We start from the raw sequence: 15,193 nt of genomic DNA, 5'->3' as shown, positions 1-15,193 counted from the left end.
AAGTACTTTTCTTACTGCCCTTTTAAAGCTATTGTATGTCCCACACGAGGTACAATCTGGTGGCAATGCATTCCAACAATATGCGAGAGCAGCTTTGAAGGATGGCAGGAATATGGATTTTGTAAATCTGTCCAGATGAAGTTTCATAGAGTGTAGAGTCATGTAGTTGTGTATGTTGTGTCTAAATTGGGGTCTTAGTGTGCAGAATTTTGAATATTGTGCAGGCCAGATGTAGTTTTCTGCGTCATTTAAGTAAGGCAGTATGTGATCCCTTCGTTTCAAGCTAAATGCAAAACGTATACAAGAATTCTGTACTTTTTGTACAATTTGAGCATTCTTAACATTGAGCATTAACACCGTAAACAACATCACCGTAATCAAAGATGGGAAGAATGAGAGTTTGCAAAAGACGCAATTTAACATCAGTCGAAAGTAAGTAGTGATGATTTATAGAGTGATCTAAGTATATCATAAGCTTTTGAACTCTGAGATGTTACGTAGTTTTGCCAGTCAAGTTTCTGATTAAATATCACACCCAAGTTCTTAACAGTTGTGCAGTGTAGGACCCTCACATCATTAATATTAATTGATAACTCATTCATTTGAATTTTATTTAAAGCAGTGTTAGAACCAATTAATGTAAAGCAGCACTTACCGGAGTTAATTACAAGACCATTACGTTTACACTATTTATATATAGCATCAAGGTCACGGTTCAGGAGATCAATTGCTGGTTTTACATTTTTGGGGCCTACTGGCATAATCAGCTGCATGTCGTCAGCATAACAATGAGGTACACTGTGTCGTACATGCAGGGGTAGGTAGGAGGTGAAGAGGGAGTATAGAAAAGGCCCTAGAATACTTCCATGTGCGACCCCCGAGGGTATTGTGAGGGGAGTCGATGTAGCTTTTGAAGAAAGTGTCACCGATTGCATTCGCCCAATAAGGTAAGACCGGAACCATTTTATTGCTCCGGGCGAAAAACCGTAGTAACTCATTTTTGAAAGGAGTAACTGATGAGATACAAGATTAAATGCCTTGGACAAGTCAAACCTTACTTTCATTCAGGATTTGTAAAATGTCGTCTGTTACTTTCATGAACACAGTTGCAGTGATGTGGGGAGGTTGGAAACCAGACTGTACTGCAGGCAATATTTGATTTTTGGCAACAAAACTTTCTATCTGCTTGTACACTGCTTTCTCGATAACTTTTGATAAAACAGGTAATATACTAATTGGTCGTAAGTCGTTCATGTCGGTCACGTGTCGTTTCTTCGGTAAGGGCAGGATTCTGGCCTCCTTCCATATAAGAGGAAAGGTGTTCTTATCTAACGAGAAATTTGTGAAGTGAGTCAGAGGTGAAAGAATGTGTGGAAGAATTAGCTTTATAATTTTTAAGTTTATTCAGTCTGTGCCACAAGAATAAGAACAGATTTTGGACACGAGTTGTGCAATTTCTGCTTCTTTGACGGGCCCCGAAAGAAGATATTTATTTGTAAACTAATGACTACTTTCAAAAGTAGCTCACTGTATTTTTCAGAGCCCTTAAATACAAATAATGGTGTCAACAATTGATTAATACTAATATATTTAAAGGAAGAGATGTATGTCTGTTTATTATAAGATTTCCTGATAAATTTCCAAACACACACATCATGTTTTGATAAATTGCTGTCCTTTACTATTTCAGTTAGGAAGATCTTTTGAACTTTAATTTCATATTTTACATTATCAGGTCTTCGATCACCAAAGCTGTGGGAATGCACATTTCCCCTACATCCGCTCCTTACTTGTATGAACCTAAATTTCAAGTAACTAAATTAATTTTATCAAGTACAGACTTGTGAAGAGAATACAAACCCTATGAACATTTGCAATTCAACACTCCTTACTTGTAAAAATTTAAGTGAAGCATGCACGCTCGACCAGGTCTCAAACCTCAGTCTCTGACATAATGTGCCTTTGCTCTAAGACCACTGAGCCAGTGCTGGTCTCATCTGATTATTATGCTTCCATTGCTTTACTTGTGCAGAATTAGTCCCAATAGGTGATATCGCATGGAGCTGGAGATGTCATTGTCAGACACCCCAGGTTCAAGTCCTGGTCGAGCCTGCATTTTTTATTTTAATTTCTGTGTAGTGTATCTCCCATGTGTGACAAATCTTAAGGCAATTCCTTGTATTTGTGCACTGTAGCTGATTAGAAAGATAATAGAGAAGGCAAATGACTGTGTGCAGATGTATCTGCTTCCAACTCATCCTAACTCTCTCTTTGCACTTGTAATTTTGCTATTTTACATTGTTGTTCGACCACTTTTGGCTAATAATAAAACTGATGAATGGATACCCACAAAAGAACACGCATGCCCAGGCTGGTACTTAGAACCTGACAACTTCAGTGGCAAGATCGGAAGCCCACCACTTAATGCTCTTAGCCACCAAGCTGGACTTAACACTCATGGTGGTGACATACATTCTTTCTTCCTCTTTGCAGCATTAGTCAAATTGGTAGTTTCAGTCATATAAATACAACATTGAGAACTAAAAAGCAGACTTCAAAATCAACTAGGAGACTCATAACCAGCAACTGGTAGGATACATGAAAATTACCTGAACTGGATGGCAAAAGATCAGGCAAGTACGGAAGTTTCTTGATGAGAATGATGCTGTCGTACAGTGATGGCTGAAGAAGGGATGCAATTGCATTTGAGATGAGAACCGCAATCTGAAAATGTTAAGATAGAAACTTCAATCGTAAGAGCATGCAGGCAAAAAGGCATTTATAATGTGGAAAATAGGCAGAATACAACGAAAAAGTGGCAAATTCCAGTCACTTATATCTATTCAGAAAGTTAAAATCTACATGGAAATAATACTTTTAATTTCCTTGATTGCACATAACCACTAGTTCCATAACAGAAAATGATCGCACACTCTACTTCGACAGAAGTAATTGAACCATATATAAAACAAGCCATTGTAGCTGGATTCATATCATCAAGAAAATAATTTCCACCTTTAAAGAATATTACATATTACATACATTTGCACTCATTACTTTTCTGCAACATCTAACTTTGTCCTTACTTCAAAAAGTAGCACCATAATGTGTTAATAAACATTTTTGAAAGAAAAGTAAGTTACACATGTTGCTTAAAAAAAAACAACTTACAATTAAAAATAGGCAGTAAGGTACAAAATAGGCAAAATGAAAAAGCATCTAAAACATTAGCAATAACATAAAAAATGTGTATGAAGAAAATTTCTATCAATAAATGTAGCAGACAAAAATACATTTTCCCAACATTTTCGGGCTCTAGTTATAAGTTTCAACACCTGCCTTGCAAGTTTCATCTTAACTTGCAGCAAGCCTCAGATCTTTAACACCTGCCTTGCAAGTTTCATGTTAACTTGCAGCAAGCCTCAGATCTTTAACACTTGCCTTGCAAGTTTCACGTTAACTTGCAGCAAGTCTTGAGACTTATCGTGCAAGTTAGCTGCAGCTTACAGTTACAACTTGCTGCAATTTCAAATGTTGGTAATTAGTACCTTTGCTTTAAATTTGCACCAAAATTTGCAGACTTGCTCTGAAATTTTATTGCAAGTTCACATGACTTTCATTGCAAATTTAATGTGGATTTGAGGTAAGTCTACCTTGCTATCTGGGAACTACAACAGCTACAGCTATCTGCTAATTCTACATCAAGAATAAAAAAATAATAAAACTTTTTATGCATCGATAGATTAATAACCACTGAAATCTAATTAGTACTAATCAGAAAACTTGTCAATTGGGTAGATTTTCTTTAAGTGTGTCATTTCAACACAGTGATCAAAAATCTCCTTGCAAAAATTATTCTTAATGAATCATGAGTAAAGAAGTGATTAAATGTTAAAAGAAAGCCATTTTACCATTATAGGAATAATGTGAGTTATTTGTCCTGTCATCTCAAAAACTATCACAGACACTGATATAGTATGAGTAACTGCCCCTGAGAATGCTGCTGCACCAACGGTTGCATAACCCCCTGGAAAGAAACCACAATGGATTAGTGTCGCAAGCATTAAAACACTACAAAGCAAGACAATGTTATGCTATTTTTAACCCCTCTTCGTCACATTAATGACAAAGTATTGGACAATATGGATGTTAATGATGTAAATTAAATTAACTAATATTTAGAGATGTACACATGTGAGATTTTTATTGATTTGTGTTAGATGTATAATTTTACTGATGCCAGTAAATGAAAGTCTGCCTCAAATACAAAATTCACATCATGATCATGACATTTACAAAGTTTAACACAAATTTATTTTACAAAAACGGGATAAATGAATGTGTTTTTGTAAGCACTAGAAAAATAACAAAAATCACAGAATTGTGCATTCAAAGACAATTTCACAAGTAATGCATCATAAAATTATTGCTAATTATATCAATAAACCAATATTCTTGTACTGCAGTTGCTGTTGTTCCTCAAGTCATTTCCTTACCTTCTTAGCTGTGGTCGTTAAGAACGTTGATATATTGGACTGCGTTCATAGTCACGTTTTGCGGTAAGAAATATAAACCTGCCCTACCCTTTTCACCTGAAAAACACCCCCACACCATTACAGACTGGGAGTGCCTAACGGTCAGAACCGTATACTTTGGGTCATATCGATCTGAAGATGATGGACGTCAAACCTTAGCAGCACCCATTCGGAACAGTTGGAATGAGCTTTCATCGGAAAACATGACTTTCCTCCACTGTGCTGGTGTCCAGTGTGCATATTTCTTTGCAAAAGCAAGACTGTCTTTCTTCATGCGGGCGGTGAGTAGTGGCTTCTTACCAGCAGTACAACACTGCAAATCCAAGTCTTTCTGTAAACGGTGCTGGATCGTGCGAACACTAACATTTCCAGCAGACTCAGGTGCCTTTCTTTAAGTTCTGACACTGTCAGTCGAGGGTTTTTCTTTATTTCTCTCATTAGGAGAGCGTCTGTAGATATGGTTGTTTTTCTTTGCCTTCCACCACTGAGTTTGTGCTTTGGAATGACAGTCGGAGGCAGTCCTCTGGCGGCTGCCAGTACCTTCATTATGGTTGATTTTGCACAACCTGTTTGTTTACATATCGTCTTTATCGGGACGTTTTCACCTTGCCATGCAAAAATGCTGGCTTTTTCCACACTACTACAGTACACCTGAACAGTAGTCAAATATCCGACACAAATACAGTAGGAAAATATCCAACACAAAGTGCACCACACGAAAACACAGCAATTTATCACACACACTACATCAGAAAGACACCCTTCCTGTGTCAACTAACAATACGAAATGAAATGAACTCGCTTATCAGCAGTAATACGAGGGTCACTATTTATATTTTGAGCCTAACAATGAAAAAACAGGCATTTGGCATTGAAAACTGCTTTATTGTTTTTCGAAGTATTCTCCTTTATGGTGAATACACTTTTGCATTCGTTCAAACGATTTGTCAAAGCAGTTTTTCCAATCTTCTAGAGACACCTCCATAATATGGTTTTTGAATGCATCAACAGCGTCTTCCGCCGACGAAAATCATTGTCCACGCAATTTATTCTTGACATTCGGGAACAAGAAGAAGTCATTGGGTGCCAAATCAGGACTGTACGGCGGATGATCCATCAATTCGATTTTTTGACTGTTCATAAAGTCGGTTGTTAGATGAGATGAGTGACAGCTGGCATTGTCTTGATGAAGAATGATCCGACGGCGTTTGTTTGTTTTCCGTATTTGACCGAAGACCTCTGGCAAACAAATTGTTGTGTACCATTCAGAGTTGACCATTCTACGTTCCTCTAAAGGCACAGTTGCCACATGACCAGTTTTCCCGAAAAAACAGGCGACCATTTGTTTCGATGTGCTTCGAGCGCGAACAACTTTTGTTGGATTGGGTTCACCTTGAAACACCCATACAGTCGACTGCTGTTTACGTTCCGGCTCATATGCATATATCCATGATTCGTCACCTTTTACAATCTTATATACGTCTTTTGAAGCACCACGATTGTATTTATTGAGCATTTGTTTGCACCAATTGACGCGAGCGTCTTTTTGAGTTTTTGTCAAATTGTGTGGGATCCAACGAGAACATACCTTTCTCACAGCTAAATGATCATGTAATATTTTATATATGCTGGTGGAACTAATGCCTATGGTTGCCTCAATCTCACAGTATGTCACATGACGATCTTGCAGTATTAGGTTTTGCACAGCATCAATGTTTTCTTGAACAACAACTGATTTTGGACGACCTTCGCGAATCTCATCGGTGAGGGAATGGCGGCCACGATTAAATTCGTTATACCAGCGTTTCACAATGGCAAAAGAAAAGATGGGGCTTCATCGCCAAATGTGGAAGTAAGTTGATCGATGCACTCTTGTCTTGATAATCCACGTCGAAAATCGTAAAAAATCATCGCACGAAAATGTTCACGAGTTAATTAAATTTTATTGTTGTCGCGCAATCTCCAAGGCAACATAAACAACACAAATCAAGCTATTGACAAAACATTTGAAGTACGTTATGGTCAATAATGCCAGACGATTCAGTGCAAACGTCAAATCGCGCCTAACTTCAATCAGTGTTGCCAAGGCTCAAAATATAAATAGTGACCCTCGTACACTGTTGCCAGATACGTTCATGCAAAAACAATCCCATGTTCAAAATAACACTAGATACAAGGCTGCAAAGTGATAGACCGCTTACTACGGCAGATTTCACATGAGGTCCGAAGTCATTTTGCAGCGGGTGTATATAACCGTAATACTGAATAATGTAAACAATACAAATGCACATTACATTCAACAGTTCTAGTTAAAGGTATATTCACTGAAATTTATCTTAGAAAAGCAAATGGTTCATCATTTTCCCTTCTCTCATTGCTTCATTCTAATGCTTAAATATGACAACACACTCCAATTCTAAGAAGAAAAAAAGAAAGAAAAAAAGAGGGAAGGGGAAGCAATAATAAGAAGTAGAAGTAAGTTACTGCCACTATGGTGTCCAAAGCCCTTAACTACCAGCACCTGGACAGTATGTCCTCCCACCCACAGCTGAAAAGAGTTAGTGTCTCTTTAACCTGTTCTTTCCTTGTACCACAATTAATTTTTATTATATTTATTCATTGAATGTCATTTATTTGTGCACATACAAGTGTGTCAAATGAAAACCTTAATTTGGTATTCTTTTTTATGTAACAAATTACTGCATTTAGGGTTGTCCTAGCATCCTGCATTTTACTGCTGATCTACATTCATTTTCAAGTCTGACTTTGTGTCTGTATACAGGGTTTATCCAATAAGTATCGGGATTGATTTGTCCGGCCAATGGGAAGGGGTGGAGGGCGGTCTCTGTGGGTGGGATCAGTGTTGCGGGATGTCACGTGAGCTAGGAGACCAAGCTCAGTTGCCTCCAAGCCTTTGGAGCGTGTAGGTCGTGCCTGAAGTGAAAGTGTGTTTAATGCTTGTGTCGAGAGTCAAGATGCAGTGAACCATCGAGCAGCGTTGTGCCATCAAATTTTGCGTTAAACTGAAAAAATCTGCTACGGAGACTTTTCATATGATCAGTGAGGCTTACAAGGACAAAGCCATGTCAAAAATGAGTGTTTTTGAGTGGCATAAAAAATTCAAAGATGGCCGGAAAGACGTCGAAGACGAACAATGTGCTGGACGTCCGACATCGATCCGAAACACTGAAAATGTTGCCAAAGTGCAAGAACTTCTTTACAGTGATCGCCGGTTAAGTGTTTGTTTGATAGCACAGGAGTTAAATTTACTGAAATCCACTGTGCATTCAATTGTGACCAATGATGATTAGGGTCTGCCGTGTCCGAAGGGAAATTGCAGATTCCTGGCTGCTGCATCACAACAATGCATCCAGTCACACGTCACTAACTGTGAGGGAGGCACTGGCCAAACATTGTGCACAATACCCTACAGTCCAGATATGGCTCCCTGACTTCTTTTTGTTCCCTCGGATCAAAAGGAGCCTGAAAGGACATCATTTCAGGACGATTGAGGTGGTCGAAGCGGCTTCAATGAGGTGCCTGAGCAGTCTTGCAGTTGCAGACTTCCAGGGGGCGCATGAAGAGTGGAAAAAGCACTGGCAGCGGTGTATTGATGCAGGAGGGTCATATTTTGAGGAATATTAACACACTGTACATATATCTTCAATAAATTTGTTTTTACGACTTCAGTCCCGATACATATTGGACAAACCCTGTATGTCAAGAAGAAACTTTGGGCTGCACGTGCAGCAGGGATTTATCCACACACACACACCCAACACCTCCCTAACACCCTCACAAAAATGAATTAACACCCCTAAAAGTTTTCACAATACCCAATTTATGATAATCTTGGCTCTAATTGATTGATTGATTGATTGATTTAGTTTATTTTACTTCGCGTTTTGTGCATCTTGGCTAATTTGCGAAGATGGTGATGAGTGATGAATGGACATTCACAAACAACCAAGCCCGACCGGGATTCGAACCCGGGACCCTTGGCGTCGCAGCGCGATGTGCTAACCACTCGGCCACAGGGTCGGGCTCTTGGCTCTAAATATACCCTTACACACACCTATATACTATCTGAAATCAGCTTCAGATGGAAAATTCTGGATAAATCCTCGACCTGCAGTCACATTGTGAAGGACCTTCCACCCAGTGATTTATCCACTCACCCTCTAACAACCCCCCAAATGTCCTGAACCCATAAAACGTTTCACGAAAGTCCTACTTATGACCATTAAAGCTCACAATTTACCCTTACACCTCCCTACATACAGACTTACATCCCCCAATTGAAAATTCTGAGTAAACCTCTGCTTTCACCCATCTGCCTGCAAACTAAGACTGTTATCTCAACATCATCTTCCATTCATGAACTTGCTGTATAGTAGACATGCATGGGTATATTGAATTTTAATTTTTCAGAGAATAAGTTTTATCCTTCCAGAGGGCAGGAAAACCACTCCTCTTCACTTGCGCAAATGTATGGACTTCTGAAGTTTACTTGATCAGTGTCGCAGTCTTAAGGTCGTTTGTAAGTAACAGCTGATACTTCATGTAAATTTGAGGATTTCATTTCACTCTCCCTCATAATTAAGTTAGTAAGGATGCAGATTTTTTGTGATAGTTTTCAAAATGTATTACAGTGCACCAAAAAAAACTTCAAATTGACCATATAAATAGAGCACAAACAGAAGTTTAAAAACGAACACAATATCAATTGATCTGTACTGCAAAATAAGCAAAGATTACATTTTCCAAGTAGATTGTGTAAACCGTTACATAATTTGTAATTATTAGTACATACAACAGGGTGGCACATATTGTATTGTCGGCACTGCACTGGGAAGCATCAGGGCACCAGAGAATCTGCCTCCTTCGACCTGAAGACTTCTGTTTTTGCACGCTGCCATTGGCTCTCTACTGTGTGACCCATTGTATCATGTTGTGACGCTCTGGCACTGGTTGATGGCGACCCTCATTGGGCCTTCGTCGCAGTGTCTCCTGAATGGGACCTGTTCGGATGAACACCTCTACTGCCACAATTCGTGTCTGAACTGGCCAACGTTCCACGCCAGACTAATTGCAAGACTTGTAGCTGCCTAAGAATGGGAAACTTCTGTGCATGATCACCTGCGTTCCGACAGGGTTGCCAACTTATATTGGTAGATACAATATGTGTCACCCTATAATTATAATTATTATTAGCAAGCGAAAGCATATTATATTCTACTTCTTCAGATGTGCTCCCCTGGGACACACTGATCAATTAGATGATTTTCCCTGATATTTTCATAGGATTTTTATTTTTTTCAAATTCCCTAAGATTTCCAGGTGCTCCAGGTGAGTCGGAACCCTGGCCTATATGCTGAATACTTAAAACCTACTATTGTAAATAAATCTTTGGTTGCTTACCTGGAATGATTGGTGTTAATATTCCACCATACCTAACACCATAAGGAAACCACGTGTGCATTAATTCCCCCACCATTCTTCCAAAAGAAGCTCCTATTTTAAAAACTGGTATGAAACTGCCTGAAGGAACAGGCACTGTTGAACCCATGATGGAAAATAAAAACTGGAAAATTAACAAAATTACATTTTTAAAATTATTTTATATACACATATGCATATATAGAAATCTCAAAAGGGGGAAATTGAACGTGATTATGATGACATCATGACAAACATTTGCTGATTTCACTGATATTGGCAAATAGGTTTATCCCAGTTGCCACAATTTAAGTTCAATCTTTACTTACATTCATCAGTGCATGAAGCAAAACTGTGGTTTCATGCGCTGAATAATTTGAATTTCAATTTCGCAGCTGTAAAGTTAGACTCACTCTCAAGTTTTCTTGTTTCTTCCATAGATCTGGCAGCCCAGTTGGCGAACCTTAGGTATCAAGTTTGCCTGCTCAGTGATTGTTGCTGATCAAGATTGTATCTCTTATGGCATGCATTATTTTGTCTATACATTACAAATTAAATAATTGATATGTTGAAAGTAGTCCGAATTAACTATTTCCTGCATGTGTGTTTGCGAAATATTTTGAAATATTGCTGCAAACTTAAATTATGTTCGGCTTTGCTAGTTTGCTTTAGGGATTCCACAAAAATTCTTTCACCTTAGCATCCAGAGAAAACACATAGTTGGAAACAGAGTTGTCAAATATAGCTCTTCCACCATATTACAAATTAACAATTTAAATGTTGTAAAGTAACTGGTTATAATTTTAATTCTATTGCAAAAAAAGTAACTATTACAGTTGCAAATACTTACTTCTTTCTAAAAAGACGTAACCGTTACTTGTAGCTACATTACAAATAAATAGTAACTTCCAAATACTACTTTTAGAACTCCTTTCCTACACAAACCACTGGGAATTGGTCCAAAAATATCAGCACAAAATTTTCTAAGAAGAGAATTCTTGCTCTGGTGTAATTCTGGGGCAAAACATATCAGTTCGCTTTGTGATATGTGTACTGTAGAATATGTAAAGAATGTTTTGTAACCCTGTCTTAAGGATTTTTTTTTCTTAATAAGGGTGAAGAACTTAAAAGTAACTTACCGTGTAAAGTAAAAAACCTGCCAAGCTCACAAATACCCCTGAATTAGAAGTTGTCCAATGCCTTAAAACTTCTGCTTCCTCAACTGTAAACTGATTCTTTGTCCACGTGAAGTTGCTGAATAGGCCTGCAACCTACAAATGACAAGAACATACTTCATTTCAATGGAAAAGCTGTCTCTATGTACATCACATAGAGTCACAATATCTTTCATTTTAATAAATATATGTTCATCTACAGATTAAGACTTCATGAAAAACATAAAATAAACTGCATGAATCAATATCTAGACAAACATAATCAAGGTAAAGAAAACACAATATAAAGATATTACATGTTAGTCTAAAAAAAGTATATGCACGTTTTGATGCTGGAAACTATATTAGTTTTGTTTATCAATATGAAATCATACATTTTCCTATAACATATAATTCCATAAAAGTTATGCTAATTGTAGTGGAATGTATTACTAAAATGAGTAAATATAATTTTAATTTTCTAAAAAAAAAATTTGTAGATTGCTTGCTCAGAAAGCAGATATTATTTAATAAATTATTCATTTGTCATACATTTCTGAAATCCTTAGAACCTACCCCATGAATTCATCACCATTTTTACATTTAAGGATGCAAATCAATACAAATATAATTAGGCACATAAAAGATAACATAGAACAATTGCAGTGTTATGAAGAGACAACAATAAATTACAGACATCTCTTGATTATTATGTTACTGTAAAAAATTACATTTACAGCATATTTATTTTATGTACTGTTGTCTCTCCCGCATTTTATACTTTAACATGTAAAGAGGAGAAAAATTTATATCAATCCACCAAAAAAAGTAGGGGGGGGGGGACAGAGGCAACATACTTTGGCTTCAAAATGGATATGCATCAAGGTGTATATTTAACCACCTGATGTACAGTTGTGGACACTTCTTGGTTGTGACAACTCCATTTGGTTTCAATGGAATCATTACAATCCAGAAGTGTACAAGTAGCAGTGGAGAATTGCATGTGGAAATGTAATTTGTCAGATTTTCCTGACAGAAAAATGTGCTGTTAAAAACCACTCAATATGTTTGTTAAATGCATGATGATACCCTATGACACAATAGAGAAATTATTAGCATGATTATAAATGCCTCATCAAATTAACAACCTGTAACCACTTAGATATTTAATGCTTCATGAACAAGAAAATTCCATCCAAAACAGTACCTTCTGTCTTCATATTAAGTACATATCTGCAGAATGATTATAAATAACAATGAAAATAACCTTTACTATTATACCTGGTCATGTGTACTAAGATCGGCTGCCATAAACTGACCAAGACCAGGTGGAAAAGATGCAGACGCCACCATCAGTGATACAATCCCAGGATATAAAAAACGACTGAAACATGGAAAGCAAAGAATGATTAGACATTAAATGTACATTACACAGTTACAGAAGAGTTTGCAAAAAAAATAATATATATATATATATATATATACACATCATTTTTCATGAAGTGAAATTAGCAACATTACCAATGCAAAAGATATTTAACTGCCACAGGATAAGAATGACATGAATCAATTTCAAACAAACGCAAATTAAAGTAACAAGAGATGTAATTGGTTAACTGTGTGACCAATTGGCGAAAGATACCTAGAGAAATGAAAGGAAGTATTTGTAATATTTCTGTATTTGCAGAAAGCATTTATCATGGTTCGTATTCACTTTAAACTGTAATTCCAATCCCATTAGCTTTTACATAAATATGAACTTAAATTTTACCAAAAAATAACCATTCAATACAAAAATTAGGAATTGTACCTTTCCTGGTGACATGATTTGAACAAGTGTTCTCTGGTTATCAGTCAGGCTAACATCAATTTAACCTGGCTGATAACTCAAGAACACTTGTTCAGTCACTACAATTTTTTTAAAAAAATATTATTCTTTGAACATATATAGGTAAGTCAGTAAGTAGGTCACAAACATTAATTAAAAAAGTACTAAGCTAAGTGAGATATTGACTTGAAAACTGTTTTTTCAGCATAATCTCCACCAACATTCATACACTTATCCCATCACTTTATCAGTCCCCCCAGAACCTTCTCCATAAAAATCTTTGTGCTGCTGTCCCAGCCAGAGTCGCACCTCGCGTTCAACATCTTCATAATCCAGGAAACGTAAGCCACCACCGTGTGCACCCTTTTTGGAAATTCAAACGATCATGCATTATGCTCTAGGTTAAATCAGTGGTTCCCAAAGTATGCGCAGCGGTGCACTGGAGCACCATGGCTGGTTTACAGGAGTGCTGCAAAATGTTCCAATATTTTCACTGAAATGACACTTACTTGTTACTCAACAGAAGGTTTTAGAACTCTTTACACATAAAATGTTTCTGAATTTGAAATGCATGTTTATTTTTTAACTTATTTAGAAATTTATACACATAAAATGTTTCTGAATTTGAAATGTGTGTTTAATTTTTAACTTAATAAATAATCTTCAAACACTAAGAGCGGTATGAAAGGAAACGTCTCGGAACCACTGGGCTAAATCATGGGAACACCCTATTGCAGTTGCGATGCTAATGTCACTTGCTTGTCAGCTGCACACAGAATCCTCTAGTACGGTCGCCATTTTTAAACAGCTGCCCATGCGTGCATCTGGTATCTAGCAACTGCTAACTGAATATCAAGCTGGATTGCGCTGCCACCTAATTACACCTTTAGAAACTACTCACTACTATTTTCAGCTAGTTTGTGATCTGTTTACTGACTTCCCCTCGTAAATCAGTAACAAAATATTGGACATAATCATAATGAACACACACACACTTACTTTTGTTGTAAGAAGCTGTTCATTCTTTTATTTCTTCTCATAAACAATACATACTGTCTATGTACCCACACGTAAAATGCACCACCAAGTCCACACACTGCACTGAAATGATAGAGAAACAGAAATTACAATGTGCACATATATGCAAATCTATATTTTATTTAGGTTACATTAAAGTGAATTTCATTAATAGAAGCTTTCCTTACAAAATGACATTTATTAAAAAAGCTAGAAACAGTACCACTATTAATGCTAATTTGAAGCATACAATTAATAAATATGAGATTTCAATTGGTCAACATGCATTTCTTCTGCTTGTATCAACATTTTACTTTATGTAATTCTTGAAGCTTATCTGGTAGATTATCTTGGAATATCAGCCAGGTTGGTTCCGGATTTGCTTCCAAGCTTTCAAGAGCTAATGTTTTCAGGGATTGAAGTGCAGGAATGTGTCAAACAAGGTTTTTGAGTTACTTGATGTGGAAGGAGTCCATTGTAGGTGAAGGGCTAATCATGTGCCATCTCTCCAACTTCCCCTATACCTGGTCTGGTGCAATTAGAGTCCCATGTCCCTGTTGCCAGTTTCCCTTTTCCCAATGGATCACCTTGTTGGTGATTCGGTCCCAGTACTTGGATGACTTGTTGTGGATTGATTGATTTTGTTTTAAGTCCACTTTATGCACAGTAAGGCTAATCGGGACTGGACCTACAGTTTGAAGTGGAATCCGAACCACTATGTGCCTCCACCGAGCATCGAACCTGGGACCCCTTGATTACAAGGTGATGGCTATACCACTGCGCCATCGGGGAGGCCTGATGACTTGTTGAGGATTGTCATGAAGACAATTCTAAGGCCTTTGAGGATGGAACATTCTGCTAACCCTGATTTTTCCTAATGAACATTCTTGCTGGCATGTTCCTTGCAACATTGTTCGATTGTCCTCCCAGTTTGTCCAATGCAGGCTTTACCACAGGAGCAGGTGATGCGTTCAAGTCCAGGTATCTTCTGTCCTGAATCGTCCTTTGGATTTCGTAGTCAGCTTCTGATTTTCAGTGGCTGTTTTTAATAGTGTTGATGTGTTTTGAAAGAATGTACACAGATTTCCAGCACATGGAATGATGGCTGTCTTCTACTCTTGGTTGTCTAAGTTTCTTGAAGTGTTCAAGTTTCCTGAGGTGTCCAGGTTTGTTTCTTGGATCTGTTGAGCATGACTCTCTAGTGTGATGATGCCTGATGT

At 37.4% G+C, this 15,193-nt stretch overlaps 1 protein-coding gene across 4 annotated transcripts in view; it reads right to left on the bottom strand.

Annotated features, from left to right (window-relative positions):
* Positions 1-15,193, bottom strand: part of ClC-a (chloride channel protein 2) — a 222,308-nt gene that overhangs the window by 25,356 nt on the left and 181,759 nt on the right. For all 4 annotated transcript variants that reach the window (XM_083135172.1, XM_083135173.1, XM_083135170.1 and 1 more), the window contains exons 8-13: positions 13,956-14,057; positions 12,410-12,512; positions 11,114-11,245; positions 9,957-10,119; positions 3,912-4,027; positions 2,610-2,724 (exon numbers count right to left, since the gene is read on the bottom strand). In XM_083135172.1, coding sequence (XP_082991298.1) covers positions 2,610-2,724; positions 3,912-4,027; positions 9,957-10,119; positions 11,114-11,245; positions 12,410-12,512; positions 13,956-14,057 — 731 coding nt within the window. The remainder of the gene's footprint in view (positions 1-2,609; positions 2,725-3,911; positions 4,028-9,956; positions 10,120-11,113; positions 11,246-12,409; positions 12,513-13,955; positions 14,058-15,193) is intronic.

The sequence above is a fragment of the Lepisma saccharinum genome, chromosome 14 (genome assembly GCF_977018435.1).
Source record: "Lepisma saccharinum chromosome 14, izLepSacc3.1, whole genome shotgun sequence".
NCBI lineage: Eukaryota > Metazoa > Arthropoda > Insecta > Zygentoma > Lepismatidae > Lepisma > Lepisma saccharinum.
The sequence above is the reverse complement of the archived record's forward strand: the minus strand, read 5'-3'. Positions and strand labels throughout refer to the sequence as shown.